The sequence below is a fragment of the Strix aluco genome, chromosome 22, assembly GCF_031877795.1.
Source record: "Strix aluco isolate bStrAlu1 chromosome 22, bStrAlu1.hap1, whole genome shotgun sequence".
In the NCBI taxonomy this organism is placed as follows: Eukaryota; Metazoa; Chordata; class Aves; order Strigiformes; family Strigidae; genus Strix; species Strix aluco.
In genome coordinates, this window is record NC_133952.1 from 8,194,848 (window position 1) to 8,220,343 (window position 25,496).

General features: G+C 54.6%; 2 protein-coding genes across 4 annotated transcripts in view; both read right to left on the reverse strand.

The window, feature by feature from the left end:
* Positions 1 to 25,496, reverse strand: part of PLEKHM2 (pleckstrin homology and RUN domain containing M2) — a 38,943-nt gene that overhangs the window by 1,224 nt on the left and 12,223 nt on the right. For 2 of the 3 annotated variants that reach the window (XM_074848225.1, XM_074848224.1), the window contains exons 2-19: positions 16,629 to 16,735; positions 16,381 to 16,490; positions 14,284 to 14,383; positions 13,619 to 13,706; positions 12,443 to 12,629; positions 10,294 to 10,353; positions 7,476 to 7,710; positions 5,138 to 5,917; positions 4,803 to 4,872; positions 4,631 to 4,721; positions 4,236 to 4,300; positions 3,797 to 3,885; positions 3,028 to 3,160; positions 2,754 to 2,944; positions 2,417 to 2,482; positions 1,806 to 1,965; positions 1,403 to 1,582; positions 1,201 to 1,317 (exon numbers count right to left, since the gene is read on the reverse strand). In XM_074848225.1, the coding sequence (XP_074704326.1) occupies positions 1,201 to 1,317; positions 1,403 to 1,582; positions 1,806 to 1,965; positions 2,417 to 2,482; positions 2,754 to 2,944; positions 3,028 to 3,160; positions 3,797 to 3,885; positions 4,236 to 4,300; positions 4,631 to 4,721; positions 4,803 to 4,872; positions 5,138 to 5,917; positions 7,476 to 7,710; positions 10,294 to 10,353; positions 12,443 to 12,629; positions 13,619 to 13,706; positions 14,284 to 14,383; positions 16,381 to 16,490; positions 16,629 to 16,735 (2,829 nt within the window). The remainder of the gene's footprint in view (positions 1 to 1,200; positions 1,318 to 1,402; positions 1,583 to 1,805; positions 1,966 to 2,416; positions 2,483 to 2,753; positions 2,945 to 3,027; positions 3,161 to 3,796; positions 3,886 to 4,235; positions 4,301 to 4,630; positions 4,722 to 4,802; positions 4,873 to 5,137; positions 5,918 to 7,475; positions 7,711 to 10,293; positions 10,354 to 12,442; positions 12,630 to 13,618; positions 13,707 to 14,283; positions 14,384 to 16,380; positions 16,491 to 16,628; positions 16,736 to 25,496) is intronic. The other variant, XM_074848227.1, reaches the window with a different exon arrangement.
* LOC141933667 (uncharacterized) lies at positions 19,320 to 23,012 on the reverse strand. The gene is given in 5 exon segments (XM_074848547.1): positions 19,320 to 21,871; positions 21,874 to 22,014; positions 22,016 to 22,102; positions 22,572 to 22,803; positions 22,978 to 23,012. Coding segments are annotated over 5 exon segments (858 nt in total). The 3' UTR covers positions 19,320 to 21,508.

The following is a 25,496-nucleotide window of genomic DNA, read 5'->3' on the forward strand; positions in this document are numbered from 1 at the left end:
GTTGTAAAACGACCTCAAAAACAGACAGGAAAGGCGCTCGTGTCATAAAGTTTGCAGATGACACCCAGTTGGGTGGGAGTGTTGATCTGCTCGAGGGTAGGGAGGCTCTGCAGAGAGACCTGGCCAGGCTGGAGCGATGGGCTGAGGCCAACTGGGGGAGTTTCAATAAGGCCAAATGCCGGGTGCTGCACTTGGGCCACAACAACCCCCAGCAGGGCTACAGGCTTGGGGAGGAGTGGCTGGAGAGCTGCCAGTCAGAGAGGGACCTGGGGGGGATGGACAGCCGGCTGAACAGGAGCCAGCAGTGTGCCCAGGTGGCCAAGAAGGCCAGTGGCATCCTGGCTTGTATCAGCACTAGCGTGGCCAGCAGGGACAGGGAAGGGATCTCACCCCCGTGCTCAGCACTGGTGAGGCCGCCCCTCGATGAGTGGGTTCAGTTTTGGGCCCCTCACTCCAAAAAGGCCATTGAATGACTCGAGCGTGTCCAGAGAAGGGCAACGGAGCTGGTGCAGGGTCTGGAGCACAGGTCTGATGGGGAGCGGCTGAGGGAACTGGGGGGGTTTAGTCTGGAGAAGAGGAGGCTGAGGGGAGACCTCGTGGCCCTCTGCAACTCCCTGAAAGGAGGGTGCAGAGAGGGGGGATGAGTCTCTTGAGCCAAGGAACCAGCGCCAGGACAAGAGGGAATGGCCTCAAGCTGCGCCAGGGCAGGGTCAGACTGGCTCTTAGGAAGGATTTCTTTGCAGAAGGGGTTGTTGGGCGTTGGAATGGGCTGCCCAGGGCAGGGGGGGAGTCCCCATCCCTGGAGGGGTTGAAGAGTCGGGTTGACCCAGCGCTGAGGGATCTGGTGGAGTTGGGAATGGTCAGCATGAGGTTCATGGTTGGACTGGAGGAGCTTCAAGGTTTTTTTCCAACCAAGATGATTCTGTGATAATTATGGCTGAGGGAGGGGGACGGGGTTGACCCAGGTTCCTCCCCACTCCTCTCACCAGCCCCAGATGCTCAGGGGCCTTGCCAGGGCACTCAGGCTCCGTATCCCACATCCCGTGGTTATACAGACACAGAGGAGCTCCATGGCTCTCCTGCCCTCCATGGGAAAGCTGGGTTCACCCTGCAGGAAAAAATTCACCCACACCTTCCTCCAAGGGCCCCGCTTGCCCCTCCTCACCAGGGGAAGCGCGTGACGCAGCACTGCACGCTCACCTGGTAGATGTTCCTCCACGCAGCGTTCAGCGCTGAGAGGAACCTCTCCAGTTCTGTAGTGCAACTAAAATAGAAGACCCAGGGGGGCAGGAACTGCTTGCTGTCCTGAGCAAACTCCTAAACACCAAGAGAGAGGCCGGGTGTTACCACCGTGGTCCTTGTCCAGGCCCTGGGCCGGCCGGTCCCGAAGCACCACGCTCACCAGGATACAGTACTCCTTGCCGGCCTCCGTGGAGACAGCGGTGATGTCTGTCAGCTCCACGGTGCCCAGCGAGCGGAAGAAGCTTGTCTGACAGTCCTCGTGGCAGGTGAAAGCCTTCTCATCCGTCAGCACGAGGCAGCAGGGGACACACGGCGTAGGGACAACACCCTGGGGAATCACCTGCACGGAGCAGGGAAACAGGGGGGGGGTTAAAATCTGGCAGAAAGAGCCCTGTCTCCGTGGGGTGCCCTGTGGGGAAGCCTGCCCGGCTCGGGAGAAAACCACCCGCTCCATCGCTGCCAGACGTCCCCACCGCCACCTGGGCTGTGCCCCAAAGGGGCTCCCGGGTGAAGAGGAGGGTGTGGGTGCCCCCGCGCGTGTTGGGGGGCTGTCCCTGGCTCACCCCTTTGGAGACAGCCTGGCAGAAGTACTGCATCCAGTCCGCCATGTCTTCCTCGTTGTCCGCGCTCAGCTCCAGGGAGGGCCGGTCCGTCAGGATCACCTGGAAGGAGTGGGGCCGGTCGGTGGTGTTGGAGCGCCGGCATCCCCCGCACTGCTCGCCACTGGGAGAGAGGGGGAGGATGGAGATCAGCGGGACCTGAAAACAGCCTGAAAACAGCCTCCGTCTGCCCTCCCTGCGCTGCCCGTCACCCCTTTTCCCCCGAGGACGGCCTCCCTCGCTGCACATCGGGGTAGAGCCGGCTGGCGTTGAGCACGGTGGGTTTGTGGAGGTCACCCAGTGTGGCTCTCGGAGGGGTACGTCAACCCTACAGAGGCCAATTCCCCATCAAAGGGTGGGCTTGGCACACAAAAACCAGGAGGAAACGAGCCCATCTCCAGCCACACGCGCCGGAGCCAAAGCAAAGGGGTCTGCACCCAGCCAGGAGCAAGCGGGGAGTCCTGTGGCACGGCCTAGATCACGATTTGCCCTGAATCCCCCCCGAACGTCCCAGGGAGCTCCTGAGCCCCAGATCCCTGCTGAGTCCAGGGTGCCACGTCCCGCCAGCCGCTTACCCCATGTTGATGGAGAGCAGAGGGGTGACGTCCGTGCGGTCCGGGTACTGGTACAGGATCCCGTTGCTGCCGTTTGGGAAGATGAGAGAGGTGGGAACTGGAGTCAGCTCGGCTCCGGCAACTGCACAAACACCCGCGACCGCTCCTGCCCTGCCCTCCACCCGTGGGGTGACGTTCCTGCTGCTGGGCAGCCACAACTGGTGGCTTTGGTCTCCTTAGTGACAAGATGAATGCTCCCTCCATCTCCCAAGCAGCTCCTGGGCAGCAAACTGGTCCCAGCACCTTCTGCGACGAGCCCTGGCTGACCCCAGTCCCCACCCACGGCCCCGGCGCCCACCTGAGCACCACGAAGCAGGTTTTCCACTGCTCCTTGCCCAGGTAGGACGTCCCCGCCTTGTAGTGCAGGACGCCGTCCTTGGTGACCGCGTTTTCGGCGGAGGCGTAGCTACTGTTGGCAGGTCCCAGCGCCTCATCCATGGGGTCTTCCCAGTGAACGAGGCCGTAGAAACGCACCACCACGTCGCAGGCCTGCGAGAATCAGGCAGAGAAAGTCAACGGGAGGGAGAATTGCCCCCGAGCCTCCGCCAAGGTGGAGCGATGTCCAAACTCACCTCGCACTTGGACTCCTGGGCCACGAACTTGGCAAGTGCCAGTTTCTCCATGGTGGCGTCCGTGAGGATACTGGGGTACGGGGGCTCCCGGCACCCTTTGATCATGGCTGACTTCAAGGAGACCAGGAAGAACCTGAGAGGGAGACAGGGATCTCTGATGAGGCCAGGGCAAACAGCCCTCATCTCCCTCACACGCTCTGATGCCAACGGGGGTTCCCTTCAATGTGGGCCTCTGGTCTTCCAGACCAAAGCGTCTTGAAACCAACCTACAGACCAAAGGTGTCGGGGGTTGCAAAGTCTGAGCTCCAGAGGGGAAGGAGATGGGTGGGACTGGGAGATGGACACCCATCCCAGCACAGATCCCAGTATGACCATCCAGGCCCGAACGAGGCCACCTCCCCGAGCCGACAACATGCAGAGAGACCCAGGGACATGTCTTGAAACTCAAGTCCTTGTCCCTGCTCATCCCAAGTGACACAAAGGACACGTAGCCTGCGTTGCTCAGAGCCCTGAGGCCGTCAGCCTGAGGGACAGGGAGACTGCTGTGTGTATCCAGGAAGGACACTCTGGGCTAATCCACGCTCAAGGCATTTCCAGCTGCCTGCAGGGTTTAGCCAGCGGCATCAAACCCAACTCCAAACCCTCACTGGTGGCAGGACTCCACACTGGAGTCTCTCGTGTTCCCCAAGTCACGCCGGGAGTCCAAGGTGCCGCAGGTCCTGCACCCCAGGAGGAACACGCCACGGTTTCCCGCCCGCTCCCTGCTTACTCGGTGAGAGCCACGTCCGCGGTGTCGAGCAGGAACTGCTTCCTCCGATTGGTGCACACCAGCGTCACCGTCTGCTGATCCAGCCCAACCTGTGCCATGGACGGTAGTTAGAGAAACTGGTACTTAAAGAAACCAGACAGGGGACAAGGGGTGGCGAAGCAGGGTGGCCCCGGGGAGAAAGTCAGTGGTCGCTCTGCTGCCCATGCAAAGGTACGATCAAGCTGGGCACCACAGAGGTGGCATTTGAGGGGGGATCCCTTCTAACTCTCCCAGTCTCAAAGTTTCACTGGACAAAATGCTCCCCAGGGTACAAAGCGCCCCACAAAACCACCCCACCACGATGCTCCTGACACCCCCACGGCCAGAGAGGTGAGGACTGACCCCCAAACTCCCCTCCTGCTCCCCCCAGGAGGGCTGACCCGACTCAGGCTGCACTCACCGAAATGTAGTCCAGCTCGTTGTAGGAAACGGCCTCCTCCACCATGTACGGCTTCTCCGCTGCCCCTGGCACAGACACGAAGAGACACATGAGGGGTGGGCGAAGGAGCCCAGTGCTGCCCAGATCTGGGCCACTGCGCAGCGGCAGCGACAGACCTGCCAACCAAGCTGTGTCCCGAGCAGCACGGAGCCACAGGGCACGTGTCCCAGGGCTTCTCGGGGGACAAATCAACCTGAGCTCACTACTGTGACTGCCACCGCGCCGGGGGACACGAGGGAACTAGCAGGAGCTGGCAGGGAAGGTAGTGAGCTCTGGTGCCCTAATTTATGGACAAGCATGGATCAAGCAAACCTCCCTCCCTGCAGCTGAGCACAGAGGCTATGGGGATGGGATACCTTTCCGGATGAGGTACACGTAGCAATCTGTCAGCAGGACGTAGATCAGCTGCAGGTTCCCCTCCATGTGCCCCGTGCTCATTCGGATCATCTGTGTGGAGAGAAAAGAGCTCAGCTCGCGATGCAGGCCCAGAGCCGGCCCTTCGTGGGAGATCCATGGTGACCACCTTACCCTGAACAGCTGTTCCTCGTTCTCCCGGAAGACGTGGATCATCAGCAGGAGGAGATGGTTGTTATCCACCCTGTGAAGAGACAGAGAGCAGAGGATGGACATAGACGTGGGGCTGGGTGAGTCCAGGAAGGGTAATCCCCTTCCTCATTGAACTTGTCTGTGATTTGGGCACCTGTTGGCCCCCCAAGACCTTCTCCTCCTGACCCCTTGTGTCTCATCTTCATCCTGGAAGAGGATGGTCTTTGCCCCCCAAACCAAGGACAAAGGAAAAAGTGCCAGCTTGAGCTCAAGACTGTTTGGAAGATGCTCTCTCTGCTGAGCAAACCCAGCCTCACCTGAACTCGGAGGGATGGGTCAGCTCCGAAGGGCTGCCCTGCCCTTCCTCCACGCCAGAGTCCTCGGCGCTGCTCGGGGAAGGGCTGGGCTGCTCCTTCTTCGGCTCGTGGAGAGCCTGGGGGTCGGCGGTTTCTGTCTGGAGAGTTTGGGGTTCATCACTCCCCCCTCCAGACTCCTCTACTGCCCCAACTGCTTCTCGCTCTCTCCTTTCTTCTTCTTCAGGAGCCTCAGGGCTACCAGAAACATGTGGCGGTTGGCCAGGCCCTGGAGCGTCATGGTGGCCACCACCTGGTGCAGCAGCGTTTGGACTCTCGACGGTAAAGCGGTAGAAGTCCATGGGGGCTGAAATCCCCTCACTAAAGTCGCCAGAGGACGATCCATCCGGGGTCTCCCCTGGCGTGCCAGTCCGAAAGGACTGCCCGGGGGGCTCGAGGGGGGCGTTCCAGCCGCCGGGGTCCAGCTGCCCGTTGAGTCTGTCCATCACCTTGCTCAGCGGCTGCCCCACGCTCTCCATGGACGTGTCCTTCATCTCGGGGATGTGTAAGGCCAGCTGGCTCAGGGTCGAGCGCTCGCGACCCTCCTCCTGCCCGCCCGGGCTTGGCTCACCCGCCGGGGCAGCGGGACCCTCGTCTCTCTGCGGGTCTTCTCTGTCGCTCAGCCCGTTCACGCCGCTGTCTCCGCTGGCCTGCTGGGTCTCAGGCACCACGGGCGCAGCGCTGTTCACCGCCTCCTCGGGTTTTGCTTTCTTTTTCTTGCCCGTTTTCTTCTTCTTGGCTAACCTGCATGGCGAGAGACCCGTCACTCATCTGTGCCTGCTTAGACTCCTGCAATACAGAGAGGGGTCCCACCCATTCCCAGCCACCTTCCTTTGCAGTTTTCCCTATTGCAGAGAAATCCTTCTATCAAGAACATCGCTCAATGTGCAGCCACATAGAGGCCCTGTCTCCATGCCAGCCACCACAAGAAAAGCAGGTATGGACACTGTTTCCTCCCTATCCAAAAAAGAAAAGAGGCATCAGCTGCTGGACACAGCGTCTTGGGCTTCCGTTGGCTGCAAAGGGGATCACAAATGGATGTAGAGCTAAAGTGATGCGGGAGAAATCCCTGCGTGAGAGCAAGATGCTGGGAAGGGAGAAGGTTTCAAGAGGACGTGGGAATGCCGTGTCCCTGCCTGCCAGAAGAGGGAGATGCAGGCTCCAGCCGCACAGCACACCGGGATGTGGAAGTGTTCAGGCCTCCCATGGCACCCAAACTGCTGCCAGGTCACTTGGGTTTGGCTCCCCCCTTCCCTCCTGTCCGCCGGAGAGCGGGGTGTGACGTAACCCAGCTCCTCTGCTCCTCCCAGGAAAAACAGGGTGCAAGAACAAAGCACAGGCCTGCTGGGCTGGTTGTGGGGTGCTCCCATCCCTGGGTGTGAGCAGACAGAGCCTGGAGCTCTCTGTCTGGGTTAAGGGCTCCGAGGGACCCCTGGGGATCTCCTCTGCAAGAGTCAAACACAGGCCAGCAGGTCTGCGGAGGCATCTCCCTCAACAGGTTTAGCCACAGCTCTTTGACAAAGAGGAAGGACAGGAGGGAAGATCTGAGACCCAGAGTTGCCGCAAACCTGCCACCAGCTGGAGAAAGCTTCAAATAAAAGCTCACGGCTTCCTCTGAGCTCTCTGATACAGGCTGTCGGGCAAAGGTGTTTATGTCGAGCCAGCCTGTAGCTCTACAGACCGAGGAACCAGCTCTGTTGACATCTACAGAGCATCAGTTGGTGTCTGGAGGTATAGAACCACTTTCTCGTGATTTTATGAAGGCTACACCACAGATGCTGTCTCTGTGAAGGGTCTAGAGAACAGATCCTGTGAGGAGAGATTGAAGGAGCTGGGACTGTTCAGTGAGGAGGAGAAGGTGAGGGGAGACCTCATCACTCTCTACAGCTCCCTGAAAGGACGTTGTGGAGAGGTTGGTGCTGGTCTCTTCTCCCAGGGGATTAGTGACAGAACAAGAGGGAACGGCTTTAAACTGCAACAGGGGAGGTTCAGACTGGACATGAGGAGAAGATTTTTCACAGCAAGAGTGGTCAGAGAGTGGAATAGGCTGCCCAGGGAGGGGGTGGAGTCCCCATCCCTGGGTGTGTTTAAGGGCCGTTTGGATGAGCTGTGGGGGGATGTGGGGTAGGGGAGAACTTTGTAGAGTCGGGCTGAGGGTTGGACTCGATGATCCCGAGGGGCTTTTCCAACCTGAATGATTCTATGATTCTATGTTGGGCTAGAAGGGGGGGGTACATCATCAACCTCTGGTGACAGATGACACTCAGGGGCATGTTTCCAGGCCAGGCAGCCCTGTCCCTACCTGATGACCTCCAGCTCCGTGCAGCTCTCAGACTGGTCCGTTCCTTCAGGGGTGGCTTCTGCCTTCTCCTGGGAAGCTGTGTGCACCGGCGTGGTCTCGGTGGAGGACAGCACGTCGGCCTTCTCCTCGTTGAAGGGGTTGTAGCGCTGCGTCGGGCTCTTCACAGAGGCCTTGCTGCCATTCGCCTCCGAGGCGGTGGAGCGCGGGCAGCTGAGCGTGTCTGTGAGCTCTCCGTCTGCAAAGACAAGAAGGGAAGAGCGGGATTAACGTCAGCTCGGGCACCCGGATCAAGGCAAATCAAGCAAAGCTGCACGCTGGGGGCTTGGGGCACTACACGGTCACCGCACTGCTTGCAGGTGACCCCATCCTGGGCAGCGGCAGAGCACCCTGGACCAGCTTAGCTTCAGAGATCGCTGCGGGCAGCAGGCTCTTCGCAAGGAGGGACAGCGGGGCCAGCGCGCGACCCAGCATCACTCTGCAATTTAGACAACGCCTGGAAATGACAGCTCGTTCACTCTGCAGCCAGATTAAGAAGTAGAGGTAGTGTCCTCGGGGAGGAACTTGAGGGGTGTTGGGGCCCACGGTGCTCCTTAGCAAGGTGACAGCGAGCTAACGAGGCTGCTGCGCTGCACTGCTGCTTCTCCCCTGCGACGGGGTCTTAGGAAGATGCTCACTTGGCTAGAAGGGCAGAAACGGAGTCAGCGATCCTTACGGAGCCGGCTGCTTTCCTCCGCTTGCACGAGACACACATGGGGGACTGGAAATGGTGGGGGGACACGCACAGCATTCACCGGGGTCCGAGGACAGCAGGCGGCACAGACAGGCTTGGCCCATGTTAGTCTCGAGAGGGAAAAGGAGCAGCAGAGAAGGGCTACAGGAATCATGCTCAGAGTTATCCATCCACAAAGTCAAGGTTAAACGGGAAGGTTACCCACGCCCTTCTCTTCTCCAGCACCCTTCATTTCCAAAGCCAGCTAGAAACCTCTTGCTAGGCAGGGATAACCCTTCTGAAGGGAACCGCAGCCCCTGGCAGACTGACTCGGGGGCGTAGGTTTTGAGTAGGAAAATGAAACCTCTCATAAAAAAAAAAATAACACCTAATAAAGGCAGTTTTGTGACAGCCGATTTCAAAATGCTGCTTTGTCCTGCTGAGACGCCTGCCCCGCAGCGCGGAGGGTGTGAACTCTGTCAAGGAGAGTCAATCGGGGAGATTTTTAATGTCTGCATTAAAGGGAAAATAAAACGTTTAAAAGCTGTTTCAGTCCCAGCCTTCTAGCCTGTATCACCAAAATGAACGTCACTTCTTTTGCCTAAACCCTGCTGGTCCTGTGGAGACAAAACGATCTTTGTCCAAAATACAGAATTTTACCCCAAAATGCATTTGCTGAAAACGGGAAACTGCTCCAACTTTCTTAACCCCTCGCTCTGTGTACAAACAGCAAAGAATGCATCAGTGAGTTAACCCGGTGGGGGCGGGTGGGATGAAAACTTTGCTACGGCCGAGGTTTGCTCAGCACCCAGGAACCCAGCGTGGAGCAGCAGTGGATCACAACGACCCTGCTTTGCAGCCGGGACCCGCACACGGGAGCCGTGCACGCCTCCGAAACCCAGAGGGATCTGCCCCCAGCACCCCTCGGCTTCTCCCAGCCTGCACCCAACACCCACGGTTAAGTTGTTCGCTGGGTGTTGGGTTTGGAAACGTGGTTTGTACCCTCTAGGGGTACACTCAAGCTTCAGGGACACATTAAACCAGTGGGCATCTCTGTGCGTGGGGTGAGAAAGAAGATGAAAGGGAGCGTGTTAGAGCCCAAGAGCAATCCACATGGAATTCAGGCAGAATTTCCCCAAATATTCAGGTGGTACCGGCCAAGGCAATTCAGACCCAAGGCTCCATCCAGTTTTTAGCTGAAAGGACAGAGCGTGGGTGTATCTCCTCCGGGGGTAAAGCAGAGAGGTCTCCTACTCCTGTGACGTGCAAAGGATACACACAGGGACTGCACGTGGAGGAAGGAGAACAAGTTCCTCTAAAATGGGCACATGCTCTTGACCATAAAGGTCAGACATAGCTGACAAGTTAGTTTTAGAACTGGTAAAAAAAAAAAAAAATTAAAAAAAAAAGTGTAGTGACCCAAACTGAGCACAGCCATGTGCTGGATGTTGTGGCTTTGAGAGAGGGGTTTTGACATGGGACAGCAGGGTCCAAGGAAAACAACCTTGGACCTCTCAAATTAATCCCTGCAAAAATCCCCAAATTAAAGAAAGCAGAATTAATTCAGCTGTTTTCCAGGTCTTTCGGGAAATCAATGAAGGTGGATGAGTTTTTCAATCAGCTTTACCCCAAAGAGGAAATCTCCTACGGCGTAAGGTCACGCTCGTATCCTGCAGGGGTGATTTTGCAGCTTTTCTTTTATAATATTTCTAATAAAATAAAGGGTCCTTTATCAACACAGGCTGTAACGTATCGAGCAGCCACAGAACCACACTCGAAACTCCAGCCTCATGTCTGCTATCCCGCGTGCTGGGGCAGACATGTCTAGAAGACACGGAGGCAGCATCAGAGGCAGGAAAACATCCCTCTGCTCCGGGATACAAGCCCAGGTGAGCGTGCCTGCATACGCCAGGAGCTGGGAAAGACAGAGGAGACACACAACCTCCCACCTTGGGGGACCTTTTCCGCTCCGTTCTGCCTCTACTGAATTCCATCAAGATGTGGTGGTTTGCTTGTTAAAAGAAATGAACCAGGGAGCATGCAGCAAGCTTCAGGTGGCAGCAATGCAGAGAGAAAAACAAAACGTTGTAATAGATGAGTATGTCCCACCTTCCCAGTCTCTGCTGGGCATGGTCTGCATTGCTGGAAAGACATCTCCAAAATCATAATCTACAAAAACGAGGGATAAAACTCAGGATTAGAAATACAAGTAGTGGGGAGGGAGGGGGGACAGGGGCGAGTGTGAAGGGGATTTGGGGAGGGAGATGGGAAAGAAACAAACCAATCTTCCACCAGTATCTGAAACGCATGAGAAAATAGTTAGGGAACATGGATGCAAATGGAAACTGGCTGCTCTTAGGGTTGTTCCTGCTGGATGTTTGTGTTGTGGGAGCTACAACGGGACCAGTGAAGGATGAAGGCCCCATTATGCAAGCTGCTGGAAAGCTAAACCAGAAGGACGATCGGTGGCATGTACCTAATCAGGGATCCCCTTTGTGAATGAATTTAATCACTCTGTGCCTCAGCTTCCCCACCTCACACTTACCGCCCATATACACTGTGATGTTTGACTCATTAATGTTTGCAAAGCCAGGGGTCTGATTAAAGGGAAAAACTTGTCCTCTGATCCTAAAATCCCCAGCTCCACCTACACTCCCAGGGCAGCGAGATGCTCCTGTTGAAATGACGAGCAGTGAAACCGTTATTGAAGTGAAATTCCTCCACAGGGGAGGAAGAGCAGCAATTCCTGCCCTCCTGGGCTGCACCGCCACCGACCTGGTCCCGCAGCAGAGGATCAGGTATTTCTACATCAGCACCAACGCCTCTACGCATGGGGAAACGGAGACACAGATCACAACCGCTGCCCGGGCACACAGAATAGCTTGTGATGATGCCAAAACCAAAATGTAGCTCCAAAATCTCCTGGTTTCTCTACTCCAACCCCCTCTTCTCTTGAGCATTAAGCTTCCATCCACCAGACAGGCTGGAGAGTGCAGCCAAACCCAAGTGACACCCCTTGCCCAGTCAATAGGGACAGTCAGGAGATGTGCTGGCACCAAGATGCCGGGGAAGCAACAGGAATACAAGCCCAGGGGGTGCAGCAAGCACTGAAACGGCTGCTCACGCCAAACCTCTGGGGACAGAGAAGTTTCTTCTTGTGACTTTTATTGCCAGGCTCCTCGGGCCATCTCCAACCCACCTAGGATGCTGAAGGATAAGTGAGTTCCCCAAACCAAACCCTTTCACGCTTACAGCACGAGCACAGATGCCGCAGGTGAGCCCAAAACAGTGCTGTGCTTCAAAACCCTTTGCTGAAAGGATGCCAACGTCCATCCCGGACTGTTCTTTCTCAGAATCTTTAGTATCTGCAGTTTCTGTCTCGCATGTAAAAGGCAACTGGCGGAGCCCTGTCTCAGAGGGAACCCGTAGGTGGACTCAGTCCTGAATTCACCGCATCCCATTAATGGCATCGCCCCATTTATTCCAGAATCCCCTGATCTCGGTTTGTTCAAATTGACAGCAAAAAAGGAACAGAGCCAATATATTTTGGATTAAGAACAGCAGCAGCAGAGCTGCTCCCTCAGGTGAACATGCTTCGTGAGGATAAGAGCTCCTGCTTCAGCCTGAAGCAGGTTAAGGGGGCAGGCACAAGGTACGTGTCCTCTCAGTTCATCAGGAACAACATCCAGCTGCCTCTGACAGGGATAAGGGCGTGAGTATGACAACTCATCAGGCTGCTCAAGTTAAGATGCATAAAGAGGAAAAACCAGCACCTCTAAGACCCCTGGCTGCCTTTCCCTCAGACTGCGGACATGGAGAAAAGACTCTGCAAACTATTCCCCACCACCTCCAGCGTATTTGGGTGTCTGGATTGCAAAACCAGCAGTTAAAAAGGGTCCTCTGCAGCCCTGCGAACCTGCTCTGAACTGGACACCGTGTTCAGATACTGGCACAGCTTTCACTCCCTGCAGAGATTTCTCCAGTTCTTGCAAAAACACACACCCCAGGATGGAAACGCGGCCTGAGGTGACTAGCAGAGCAAGTTATCTCCTGCTCTGAGGCAAAGGGGCTGTCCACAGCTTAAACCCCAGCACCTCTCAGGGCAAGACGGGAGAGACTCACAGCTGGGTCTCTCGCTTTGCTCTTTCAGCCCATCATTTACTACCTCATCTGGTGTCTCGTCCGGTGCAGCAGCTCAGCCGAAGGGGGTGTGGGAGCACAAGGCCCCGACCACACCCATCTCCAAAAAACCACTGACCTTCACTGGATGGAGCGATGGCGCTGTCGTCCCATTCCAGGTTGGTGGAGGTGACTGAGTTGAAGGAGTTGAGGGACAGGCTGTCCGAGCCGTGGACGGAGCTGGGCAGACGGTCCTCAAAGTCCAGCAGGTACTGAGGTTTGTAGTAATCTGGCATGTACGGGGCCAGATCCAGGTAAGGAGCATCCTGCAGAGAAGAGAGCGTGGGGTGAGTCAGGCTCTGAGTCACTGCACGCAGCTATTAGCGCAGCCGTAACCGTCCTCGAATGTTCTCTGACTGTCCACTCCTGCTGCCTTTCAGAGGAAACTCAGCGGCTCCGCTGCGACACCGGGGTTAGCCAGTGGCTTTGTGTTTACCTGGAGGGACGCCAGCATTTCGTACCACACTTGCAGAGCTCAACTCCTTTATCCCCACCAATCTGTCCCGCAGCTGGCTTCCCCACACCTGCCTTGCTCCTCTTCTGACTCACGCAGAGGAATGACTGAGCAATAGGAATAAATCCCGCTGCTGGATCTCCAGAGACCCCAGCCTAAAGCCTTTCCTAAAAATGGCAGCTTCGCGTTTTCAGCTGAAGACCAACAAGAATCACAGAATCATTCAGGTTGGAAAAGACCTTTCAGATCATCGAGTCCAACCCTCAGCCCGACTCTACAAAATTCTCCCCAACAGCTCATCTAAACGACCCTTAAACACACCCAGGGATGGGGACTCCACCCCCTCCCTGGGCAGCCTATTCCACTCTCTGACCACTCTCTGTGAAACATTTTTCCCTCATGTCCAGTCTGAACCTCCCCTGTTGCAGTTTAAAGCCGTTCCCTCTTGTTCTGTCACTAATCCCCTGGGAGAAGAGACCAGCACCAACCTCTCCACAACGTCCTTTCAGGGAGCTGTAGAGAGTGATGAGGTCTCCCCTCCCCTTCTCCTCCTCACACTGAACAGTCCCAGCTCCTTCAATCTCTCCTCACAGGATTTATTCTCCAGGCCCTTCCCCAGCCTCGTTGACCTCCTCTGCCCTCGCTCCAGCCCCTCGAGATCTCTCTCGTATTGAGGTGCCCAAAACTGGACACAACACTCCAGGTGTGGCCTCACCAGTGCAGAGCACAGGGGGACACCCGGGACTCCCCCTGCTCCACGTACCTGCTCTCCCAGAGCCAAGACAAACATAAAACACTCACCAGATCCAAGTCGAAGCGGATGAACTCCAGCCCAGACACCAGCGTTAAGAACAAGGTCAGATGATCGTGACTGCAAACCAGGGCGTTCCTGCAGCATGGATAAAACAAAAGAGCTTTAGAGATGTGGGAGAGAGAAGAAACAGCTACAACTGCCCTTCTGTTTTCTTGGTGGCATGTCTCCGAGCTGCCGTACAAACGGCCCCAGAGCTGTGAGCCTGCTGTCTGCCTCCTAAGAGTGACGGCAGAGCTTAAGGGCAGATACGTGTGGCTCAGAGCAGTCAGGAATCCCCTATGTGCTGTCCCTGAACCGAGCCACAGCCAGATTTCCAGGCATCCACCCGAGCTGGGTCCCTGGACAAGAGCTCAGCAGCTTCTTGGAAAACATGGAAGAATATAAAGGGCACGTTTGGGACTGGGAGTAAAGGCAGTAACTAGGAGAGATGCTTGCAGACCCTCTTATACAGGACAGTGCGTCCACATCTGGGACCTTTAAATTAATCCTGCAAAAGCTCTGCAAAACCCACAAGGAGAAAAAACAAAAACAAACAAAAAAAAAAAAATCAAACCCTGGTCAACTGCTTGTTCCCCACAGGCAAATTAGGGCTGGCTTCTGACAAGAAGGGATGCCAACCCGTGCCCAGATGAGAAGGAGCCAGGATACTCACTTGACATAGTACTTGTGCAGCAGGCTGAGGTTCTCCTGGAACAGCCTCAAATAGCTCTCCAAGGAGTTTTCGTTGAGGGCTAGGTACAGCCATGCCCGGCCTGAAAACAAAGCAGCAGAGAGATTTATCTGTGGGGAAATGCTGGAGAAGCGAAGCAAACCTGGAAATAATCACAAATCAGTTAAAACACATCAGATCATTCATTCGTGTCATTTCAGGGGAGCAGCTGACCATTGGGAAAATCTGTGGGGAGAAATGTCAGCGGGAAATGAAGGGGCACATTCACAATTTGGAGGGGGAATGGGAATAAGAGACTGCGTGGTAGCTGGTTGAGAAGCAGACACACAACTGTGTCTCTCCAGCAAGATGGGAGCCCTGCTGGCATTTCCAGCAGGGATCAGGAGACAGGAGAGACAGAGGGAGAATCGCTCTAAATCAGCGCGGGTGCGATTTATTACACAAATTCTGGTGCAGAGAGAGGTGACGGTGGAGTCTGCGCTCGGCTCCGCTCTCACCGGTACGGGGCTTGGGAGATGAAGGGTGTTGGGATAATCAGGCAGAGAGGAGGTCTCTGCACACCATCCTGCATCAAAAGTGGCCTCGATGGTCCCAAACATCCACTACAGACAATTCACAGCAGGGGAGAAGCAGCATCGGGCAAATGACAGCTACAGAGAGACATTCTGGGGTGAGAGGTGACGCCTCCCCTTTGTCAGAAACCCCTCCCGAGAGCACAGCCCAGCAGATCGCTTTGGCTTCACGGCAGCAGAAGCAAGGCTACATCTGTAGTCTGCTGGGTCAAGCACTGGCTGGCTGGATGGTCCCAGAGAGTGGTGGCCAGTGGAGCTCAATCCAGCTGGTGGCCGGTCACAAGTGGTGTTCCTCAGGGCTCGGTGCTGGGACCATTTCTGTTCAACATCTTTATGGATGATCTCGATAAGGACACAGAGTGTGTCACCAGTGAGTTCGCAGGTGACACCAAGTGAAGCGGGAGTGTCGGTCTGCACGAGGACAGGGAGGCTCTACAGAGAGACTTGGCTAGATTGGATCGGTGGCCAACGTCAACGGGATGGGCTTCAACAGGGCCAAGTGACAGGTCCTGCACTTGGGCCACAACAACCCCCTGCATGGCTACAGGCTTGGGGAGGTGTGGCTGGAGCTGTCTGGGAGAGAAGGGTCTGGGGGTTCTCATTGACAAACAGCTGAACATGAGCCAGCAGTGTGCCCAGGTGGCCAAGAAAGCCAACGGCATCCTGGCTTGGATTAGAAATAGTGTGACCAGCAGAAGCAGGGAGGTGATAGTCCCCCTGTGCTCTGCACTGGTGAGGCCACACCTGGAGGGTTGTGTCCAGTTTTGGGCACCTCAATACAAGAGAGATCTCGAGGGGCTGCAGCGAGGGCAGAGGAGGGCAACGAGGCTGGGGAATGGCCTGGAGAATAAATCCTGTGAGGAGAGATTGAAGGAGCTGGGACTGTTCAGTGTGAGGAGGAGAAGGTGAGGGGAGACCTCATCACTCTCTACAGCTCCCTGAAAGGACGTTGTGGAGAGGTTGGTGCTGGTCTCTTCTCCCAGGGGATTAGTGACAGAACAAGAGGGAACGGCTTTAAACTGCAACAGGGGAGGTTCAGGCTGGACACGAGGGAAAAATTTTTCACAGCAAGAGTGGTCAGAGAGTGGAATAGGCTGCCCAGGGAGGGGGTGGAGTCCCCATCCCTGGGTGTGTTTAAGGGCCGTTTGGATGAGCTGTTGGGGGATGTGGGGTAGGGGAGAACTTTGTAGAGTCGGGCTGAGGGTTGGACTCGATGATCCCGAGGGGCTTTTCCAACCTGAATGATTCTGTGATTCTATGATCTCTGACCCAGCAACACCCAGTCCTGAGGCATGGTAAAATTATTTCTAGAGCCAGCATGCCAGGACTCTCACCTCCTCAGCCAAGGTGAGCCAGACTTAGTGGGGAGCTGCCCGCTGGCTCCCTCAGCCTGCCTGCAGCCCCAGCCCTCAAACAAGTGGCCGACACAACTCGCCTGGGTCTCCTGCCAGACACCCCTGCGCTGAGGTTTGCTCACAGAGCCGGGGCAGCGTCTGCGAATACTCACTGCGTCCCAAGTTGGTGGCCACATGTTGAAGCACTTCTATCTGTTTGATGGCTTCCCGGCGGGTGAAGTGAACGACCAGCACCCAGTAGCCCGAGGAAAGATCTTGCAGGCTGGGAGGAGAAAGAAGGCCAGAAGAAGGTTAAACAAGGGCTTCGTTATCTCCATCCCAATTAACGCCTAGATGGCTTCCCCGTGCTGAGGCTACACGCTAGGCAGAGCACGGTGGAAAGGGCAGGCTCCACGCTCACCCATAGAGCAGAGCATGGTCCAGATGTTCACAGAGCCGCTGCAGAACCTTGTCGTGGTTTCTGATGGCCGGCGTCTCGTCTTCACAGGCAGCAAAGTAGCTCTGCAGCTGCAAAAAGAAGAGATGGGAGAGCTGAAACGCCCTTCTACAGCCCACTGAGGAGATGCCGACACTCACAGCCAGCATTAAATAGCTTTTTTTTAAATGTCTCAGCTTGCTAAACCTTGATGCAGGTTACTTACGGGGTGTAACAATTGGTTTTAAGAGTACCCTGAAGGCAGTAACTCATAGGGAGAACCTCACCCACAAAGATTTGTGCACTTTTCAGAGCCTCATTCTTGTAGCACACGCGCTCTGTGCTAAATCCGTGCGAAATCCCAGCGCAATTTCAGCATCCCAGGAAGAGACAGAGGTTTTTTTGTTACAGGCGTCTCCAGTAACTGCCACGATGCTGGGTGTTGATGTCAGGCAGCCGAGAGCTGCCCCAAACTTTCAAACACAGGCTGGTACAGATTGCCTGGCTGCACAGCAGCACTCGGAGGGTGCAGAGGACGGAGGCACGTGCATACAGGGCAAAGGCAGTTCAATTAATCTCGACTCCTTTGCCTCTGCTGGGGTGAGGTGACATCACTGCGACACACCACGTCACACAGCTGCTCCTTTCTCAAAAATCAGGACAGCTTGATTCATCCTCGGTTAACCCGTTCGCAGCTGCAAAGTTCGCTCTGCGGTCAGCGCTGGCCCCGTGCTCTGCTGACAGCAGCCCTGGAGGCTCCACACAGCGTAAACTGCTCTTCTGCTTCTGCAAAACGACTTGCCAGAAATCCTAGAAATCCCCTTACACCCAAATCCTATATCCCTTCCCAGCTGAGCCACCGGCCTCCTCCTGTCCCTAGAGCTTACAGGTCTATTTAGGTCCCCGTCACACACATCCTTGGCATTCAGGCAGGGAGATGACACACCCGGGATGTAATCTCAGCTGGATATGCCATGTTTATTTGCTCTGGCTGGTGACAAGTGAGCACGGTCCAGCTGAGCCACGAGAACGCATCACCCGTCCGTATATTATTTTAGTGACCCAACACGTCTTTGTGAAACCTCACCAGTTAGACAGAAAATTTAAAATAAAAAAACTTGACAGTGTTGTGCTTGTCAAGTCTGACCTGTCCCTAGAAACTTGTTTCTCCTCCTGAATTAGAGGCAGAGAAGCTCCTTTAGAAAATCATCCAGTCTCAATGTAAAAGTTATCAAGGGGGACAGAGAACACCTCATAGCCCCTGGGGAACTGTTCCCAACAACCCTCTTAAAAATATGCACAAATTTAGCTCCAACACCCTCCTGGCTTGAAGACCTTGACTCTTTCTGGAGCTCTTAGGTAAGACGGGAGAGCCAGGCGTGTTCCTGCACGGCGCTGGTCCCAGCCTTTACGTGGGAAGGAACTGCTGAGCCCAAAGAATCGTGGCCAAATGCCCTCATCTGATCACACAGCGCAGTTCAGCCTGTCCCTGTCCCGTCTAGTCCAGAAGGTAAATCCCCTGGGGAAGGAAATACGCAATGATGTTTTGTTTGCAGAGCCACCCGCGGGTGCTCTGGCGATGTACAGACTTTTCCACAACACCCAGGTGAGACTCAAAGCATTTCAGCTCAGCAGCTCTTATCCATTTTTGGGGAGGAGGCTCTCCCAGAAGATTTACACTATTAATAGGCAGCTCAGACCCAAGCAGGGAGAGGAATGCCCTAAAATCCCACTATTCAGGAACTATTTCAGGAGCTACCTGCAGCCAGTGTTTTAAGCTCCCTCCTGCAGCGAGGACACTAGAGGAAGAAACAAAGTCGTAATTTAGAGTCACATCCCTCTGAGAATAAATAGATGGAGCCATGGGGGATGTTGTCCAAGAGCTGTCTGGGGCTCACTAAAATATTCCATTTTCAGGGACACTGAGGCAGGAAGCGAAGCCCCTGCCATATGGGACGTGATCCAGGATTTGAAGGCAGAAATTCCTGGCTCGTCCCAACCAGGCTGTTGCCTCTGCAGAGAGCCGGGGTACCCTCGGCTGAGGGTTCCTGTCCTGGGTGTTTCTGCAGGCTCTGTGCTGGCTTGAGGAAATGCAGCTGTGGGAGACAGCTAGGGGAAAACAAAAATAACCAGGCCCTACATTAGCTTACCACTGAAAACGAGGAGCCACTCAGCCAGCTCTGCACACATAGCTCAGGGAGGTGATGTGGAGGGAACTTGGAGCCTGTCTGTGTCACCGACTGGAGGAATTCCTCACGACAGACAGACTCCAAGCCTGAGCAGCGAAAGAGATGAGCAAATAGAAGCATTTCCTCTTTTTTTCTTTCCTTCCTTCTCTAAAAATAACTCAAGATCTTTGTTGCAGTCCTTTCTGCAGCCAGTTTACAGCTCCCAGCCCTCTCTGCTGCCACACGGACCAACCTGCTCCCATCACCAGAGGATGCAAACCGTTAGCAAACGGCGGTTGTCTCATCTCAACATCTCCAAACATTGAGAAGCCCCAGGGAATTTCTGAAAAACAGATTTTTCTTCCTTAGAAAAGCCACATCTTCCCCCTGTGAAGTGATCCAGGTTTTGAAGGGCGCGTTCTGCGGTATTTTTAAGGCTTGGTGTTACTCTGAGCTGCTCTGCAAGGAGCACGCAACCTCCTGTCCTGCATTGCACCCCCTTCCTGGGGAGGCTGCAGGAAAACCCAGCCCCACAGCGATATCCAGAGCAAACCTACCCCAAAAGGCTCAAGCCTGCCCCTCTGCAACATCAGCAGCCAGGGGACGAGCTGGCGTGACCGCGCTTTGCTCAGAGTCATGGGGCCGCACCAGCCCCGCGCACGTGGGACCCTGCGAGCGGGAAACACACGCTCAGCAGTTTTGGATTTGGATTCGGGCGCTCTGAGTCATGGCAGTTTAGGAGCTGTCGGTCACAGGGAAGCACACCGAGGGCTCGCTCCTACCCGCAGGGACAAAGATGTGCCACCACGTTCCCTGTATGGTGCTGCATCAAGGGACGGTGCCGATTCCAACACGGCCAAGGGCTTACAGCCCCGAGCAAAGGACAGGCACAGCTTGTTGGAGCACAACTAGCCCCAAAAAGGGATCAGCCAGGCGAATCCCCGCACGTGTCCAGGGAGGAAACAAGCCAGAACAAGCCTCGGGATCTCCTGGGTGGAGTCACCCCTACAGCGAGGGTGGGGAAAGGCTGAGACTTGCAAAAGCTGATGGGGAGGCGTTTTCAGCTTGGGAAGAAGAGCGAAGACACACATGGAGGAAAGGTACGATGAAACAGCTTTCCCAGTTGGGGAACAAAATCCAGTTGCATCATTTCCCCAAGGCCCGCTGGCCTGCTCCAAGATCCACCTAGCTGAAAATCCGTAGGAATTACAACCACGAGCATCTCAGGGCAGAGGCACAGACCATGGATGATCCCAGCACCCGGCCCTGATCGTGCAGCACAGGCAGAAGTGATGTGACACTGCCCTGAAAAATTGCCATTTGTATGGAGTGTTTACTCCTCTCCTGTAAATCGCTATAAAACACTAACGAATAATTTGAAACCAACCTCTCCCTAATCACGGCGTGGCAGGCGGACCTGTTTGGGAGGTGGTTGACCAAACTTTATGAAGCATCCACAAAGCAGCTCCCTGACATACCAGGGCAGCGAGCTGGGCTGGAGCCGGGGAAAATCAGGACGGAGGCAAGCAAAAAGGTTAAAAAGCATCAACCGAACGTGACGTGGGTCATCTCTGGGTTTTCCAGAGAGACGCTCTTCCCCTCGTCTCCGCTGCGCTCCAAAACCAGAAGGAAGTGTTGAAGGCTGGCTTGGACAGAGGACTCGTGTGGGGCACGGTGAACGCCTTGAGCCCTGACTCGGGGTTATTTATAGACATTCCTGTGGCCAAAATAAGCGCCGTTGGCATGCAGAAGGCATCCCCGCCATTCACCAAGACCCCTCTGCAGCCCCAACCAGGTCCGAGCACCAGCGTTGCGACAGCACAGGACAAAACCTGCTTCGGTGAAGTGGTTACGAAAGCCCAAACGCTCGAGGCTGGTGAGTTAAACACCCTTGAGAAGAAAGTCGAGCACAAGGACGTTTGTCCAAAGGGAACAGGGAGCTGGTTTGCACGGGGAGGGAACATGGGGTTTGTGCTCCTTACAGTCGCACCTCACCCCCACGGAGGAGAAGGTGGATTTAATTGCTGTTAATCACAAGTTGATTTTTTTTTTTTTTTTTTTTTTGCAGTGATACACCACACCCCATGCTGGCATGCAAAGGAAAGGATACTCCTTGCACAATTTGATAACTTACTAATTGCACCAGTTCTCAATGAGTGTGAAGCTTTCCAGGCCCATTTGCAGAGCTCCTGTGTTGCAAGGGATGCCAACAAACGATCGGGGAGGCATGCTGTAAAGCCCATTCTCCAACTCTAATAATTCTCGTGGTGCTGCTTTGAAATCTCTCCAGTATTTCTAAAACCTTACTGAAATACAGTCTCCTGACCTGTTCACGGCTGGCCACAACCCAACCGAGTCTCCATCTCCCCACCGTAAATCTGGCCCGCAGATGTTTCACAAGCAGCTTTCCAACACCAAGTTCATTTCCCTTGTTCTGCTTGGTATTTCCCTGGCAGGACAAACACAGCAAAAGAAAAGCAAACACCCGTCGCATTCCCCGGCTCCCTAACCGCCGCGCTTGCTGCATGGGAAAGGTGAGAGGCGCTTCAAAACCCACTTTCCCACCCACAGCACATGGGCTGGCGAGGGCTTTTCCCCAGCTGCAGGAACGCAAAACAAAACCAGTACCACAAAGCAGCAAGCAGACAGCCAAAACCTAACTGCCACAGCCTTTTTCCTGACTCGGTTCCTGCCCTCTCACCGTCTTCCCCAGAGGCTGGAAAGCTTCTCCAACCTATCAAGGAGGTTTTCTTTGAGGGCAGTATTTTGTGAGCCATCCAGGCAGGCAGTTGAAGACACAAGCCCTTTGCTAGACACAACCCCCTTCCCCAGCCTGCTCCCAGCATCTGCTTTTCCACTACACTGCGCTGGTGGACTGGACAAGGATGGTGGCACGTTACCTGCTGGATTGCACAGCCAGAATAACCCTCTGCAGCAAGAGCAAACCTGTATGGTTTCCTGTGAATGCAGCTTGCAAAGCTGTCTAGTAATGAGATTAAAAAAAATGCTGATTAAGAAGCCAGCTCTGGGTCTTGGCACTCGGTCTGGGCCTGCACCTGGAGCTGAGCACCCTCAGGAGCAAGCCTGGAGCTCCAGGGAGCACCAAAAAAAGGTGGCAGGTGATTGTCCTTGTCCCAAACAAGTGATGGCAGCTCAACCCCAAGGGAAGAGGCAACGGGAAGGGACAGGACAGACGCATAAGAAGATAAATAAGCAACCAGCACTCTCATACCTGCTCAGGGGAGTACAGACATTCAATGGCAAATGGATAAAAAATAGCAAACGGCTGAACTACTCTGCCTGGAAAACTCCTAGTCTTCCATACCACCCATAAAAGCAGGCTGAATTTCAAGGGAGGGGTGTTATTCTCTCTTGTACACTTATATAACACAGAGCCCTAAAACTTCAGCTCTAGCAGGATGTTTTGGAAGTTGTGTATGTGACCTGACTCAACATTTCTTACAACAAGCTTCCAAACCAGCACCGGGCTCAGCGCCCAGCTTCTCATCCCGGACTCGGAACGCCTCGCCTGGGTCTTGTGGCTTTCCCGATGGAATACATGGGCATGCTCAGAGCATCAGCACGTTGAAGGCACCACAAGTGATGCTGGAGCAGCCTGGAGAGAAACAGAGCGTGCTCATGATGTGCAGAGACAGGAGCCTGAAACAGGCCAAGCTGAAACCCACAGCAAAGATGCTCTGTGGCTGCAAACGCCTCGCAATCCAGTGCCAGCAAGGCTGTCACCTCCTGGGACACATACACTCATCAGCTCCCACACCCCCGAGGCCTTTCCAGGACTTTCCTTCATTCTTTCCAAGCAGCAAACCTTGCAGCTGGCTGGGCCCATGCATGGCTCAGCCAAGGAGAGGACTTTTTCCAGTGGTGACACCTTGCAAGTCACAGGGAGCATCCTGTTCCTCTGCCACGGCGAGCAAAGCCCACGGAGCAGGGGATGGGCACGGAGCTGGCTGCTGCGGAACAGGATCTCTGCGCTGAGACAGACGGAAAGGTCACACGCTCGGCATGACAGAAGAAGACAGATTTCACGGGAAGAAAAACACGAGTTCAGTTGGTAAACACACCAAAAAACAAGTGAGCGCTGGGTGCTTGTGACCTGCAAGTCTTGGTAACGGTGCTGCTCTCCCAAATAGCTGCTGCTTACTCACACGCCGGGCATTTGCTGCTTTGACTCTCTCCCCATCGAGCAAGTCCTGCAGTTATTTTGGTTACTCCTCTTGGACCAGGATATCAGAAGTGGGGAAAGCTGAAATCAACAGCCACTAAAATTGTGCAATCGGAGGCAGAGAGGCTCAGAGGCATCGCTTCAGTTCCTCGTACAAAACCCACTGCCAAAATTCAGCCTCCTAAACCGGCTGCTCTTCCAGCGAAACGCTTTCTGTTAGTGGCAGGAGAACAAATGGGATTTTTTTTCTCTCCAAAAGGCTATCATAGCCTTGTCCACCAGCAGATCCAGAGCTGATTTTGAGAAATGCCTCCCCTGGATATAAAGAGACAAACATCAGTTTAGGTACCTGCAGAATCCAATCCCCTTGCAACTGCGGAATCATCACCAGAACCGTGCCAGGATGAGGCAACAGGAATTTCCAAAGAGATAAAGCTTGAAATACTCAAGCAACCCAAGAAATACACAGCTGCAGCCTCAGCAGAACCACAGCAAACAGCTTCATTCTCTTGGCAGTGGCAAAGCCTGTAGAGGACCACCACAACAGGCAGCGTCAGAGTTGCAAGTATTCGTAGACTTCTTAAAAGCACCTGAGCAACCCTTGTGTCTTCACAGTTGACTTGCAAGCTCTGTGAGATTGCTGCTAGCTTCAGCCACGGGCTTCTGGAGGCCTGGCAAACCCGGTACACTCGGCGAAGGGACATGCCAGGACCACCAAGGGGAGCGGCGTGCACATACCAACATCGATCCCTGCTGCAGGCTTCCCACAGCAACAAGGGATGTGGCCTGAAGCAAACACGAGGGAGAGGAAATACCCTGGCAGAGATAAAAACCCCTGTGGTCTTAGAGCCAGCGAGGTGCCCCTCAACGGGAAGCAGAAGGCAAGTTGTTATTTGGCTATTGTCACATCTCCAGAATTGATGCCTTTGTGTCACGGCAGCTGGGCTAAATAAATCCACCCAGCCAGAGATGAGCACGTTCCCTAGGTGATTTGAGGAGGGATGCTCCACTCCAGCGCTACCTGCTCCTCTCCAGGACATGGGGGCACTAAGCCATCCCCAAATCTACCTTCCCTCACCGTGCAGGAGAAGCAGAGAAGTTGCAAGGCAGAGCTCAGGGAACCCGGGAGACTGCAAAGGCATTTCAATGGTATAGGGCTAAAAATCTGATCCGGAGACAGGCAGAAAAGGCACAGCATTAATTCACTGTGGGGGAAGTGGAAACCTTCCCCAAGTCATGCACAAACGGAGCAGAGCCAGGGCTTTTGGCAAGAACTCCTGCAACATCGACAAAAACCACCGCTCCACCTGATTGACATGCACCAAAGATCAGCTGCTCTAGAGTTCATGGGAATGTGTGTCCTTCAAAGCCAGCAGGAAAGCCTGAAAAACAGAGAAAAGCCCCAAAATCTTGGATTCTGATCTCTTTTCTGATTTTACATTTAGTTCCCGGAATTGCCAACAACAAGCACTGTTTAAAGACTTTGCATTTTCGCCACCTAACCACGAGCAAGACAGCAATAAATCTCACACTGCAATGTTCAGGAGGGCATGGAAATCCAACAAGAGAACACAAACCATCCACGCTACCAGCTTCAGCATGGACCACGTCACCTGTGATAGCCCTTAGCTACCAGGAGATGCTTGGCCACGGATGGGTATGACACTGCTGGCATTTCTAGCGTGCTTATCATGGCAAGAGTTCAGCTGGGAGGCACCAGCTCTCATCCTGCTGCTGCCACGCACAGTAATATCTGCTGGAGGAAAATAAGCACCTGTGTGAAGAAGGGTCTGCACCCCACTGAGAGAGGATGCACAGGAAGCCGTGACTGCTCGCTGAGCCATAACATGCCCACCTCCAGCCTTCTGCCTCAACAAAGCCCCAATCCTTTTAAAAAAATCTACGGGTTAGACAGCCATTTGCACAGTAATTTGTGCTGGAGGACAGCCCTCTTGGCGAAAAGCAGGGTGAGGGAGCACTAGATCAGAAAGGGGAAAAGAAACGGTTATGAGAGAGAAGTAACAAGCTCTGTGGCATCACTGTCCATGTGTGCAGGAAGCATCACGCTCTGAATTAATTTACATCTCCCAAGGAGGACAGAGAGGACAAGGAGTAGATGGAAAATCAACACGATGCTCACAGTTCCCTTGGATGCATGTTGGAACTGAAGCGGGGACCCAGCTTGCCAGTGCTGAGCTTCCCCAACCTCTCCTGAAGCCACCAAGAGCAAAAGCCTCTTGACATCTTTGCAGCTGGAAAGGCCAATTTTGTCTAGTTCAGACATTTTGCCTCTCTTTGCAGTCGAGGCCTGACCTCACACCTCTCATCTCACACCTCTGCAGTCAACAGCCAAGCTACCACTGATCTCTAGATCTCTACCACTATCTCACCAGATACAGGTGAAGTAGACAAACAGTCCAGACCTGGCACTTGGGTATCACACAGAGAAACCCACAGGTTTGTAATTACCCTCTCCAAGCAAGTTAGCAACCCTACCTTTTC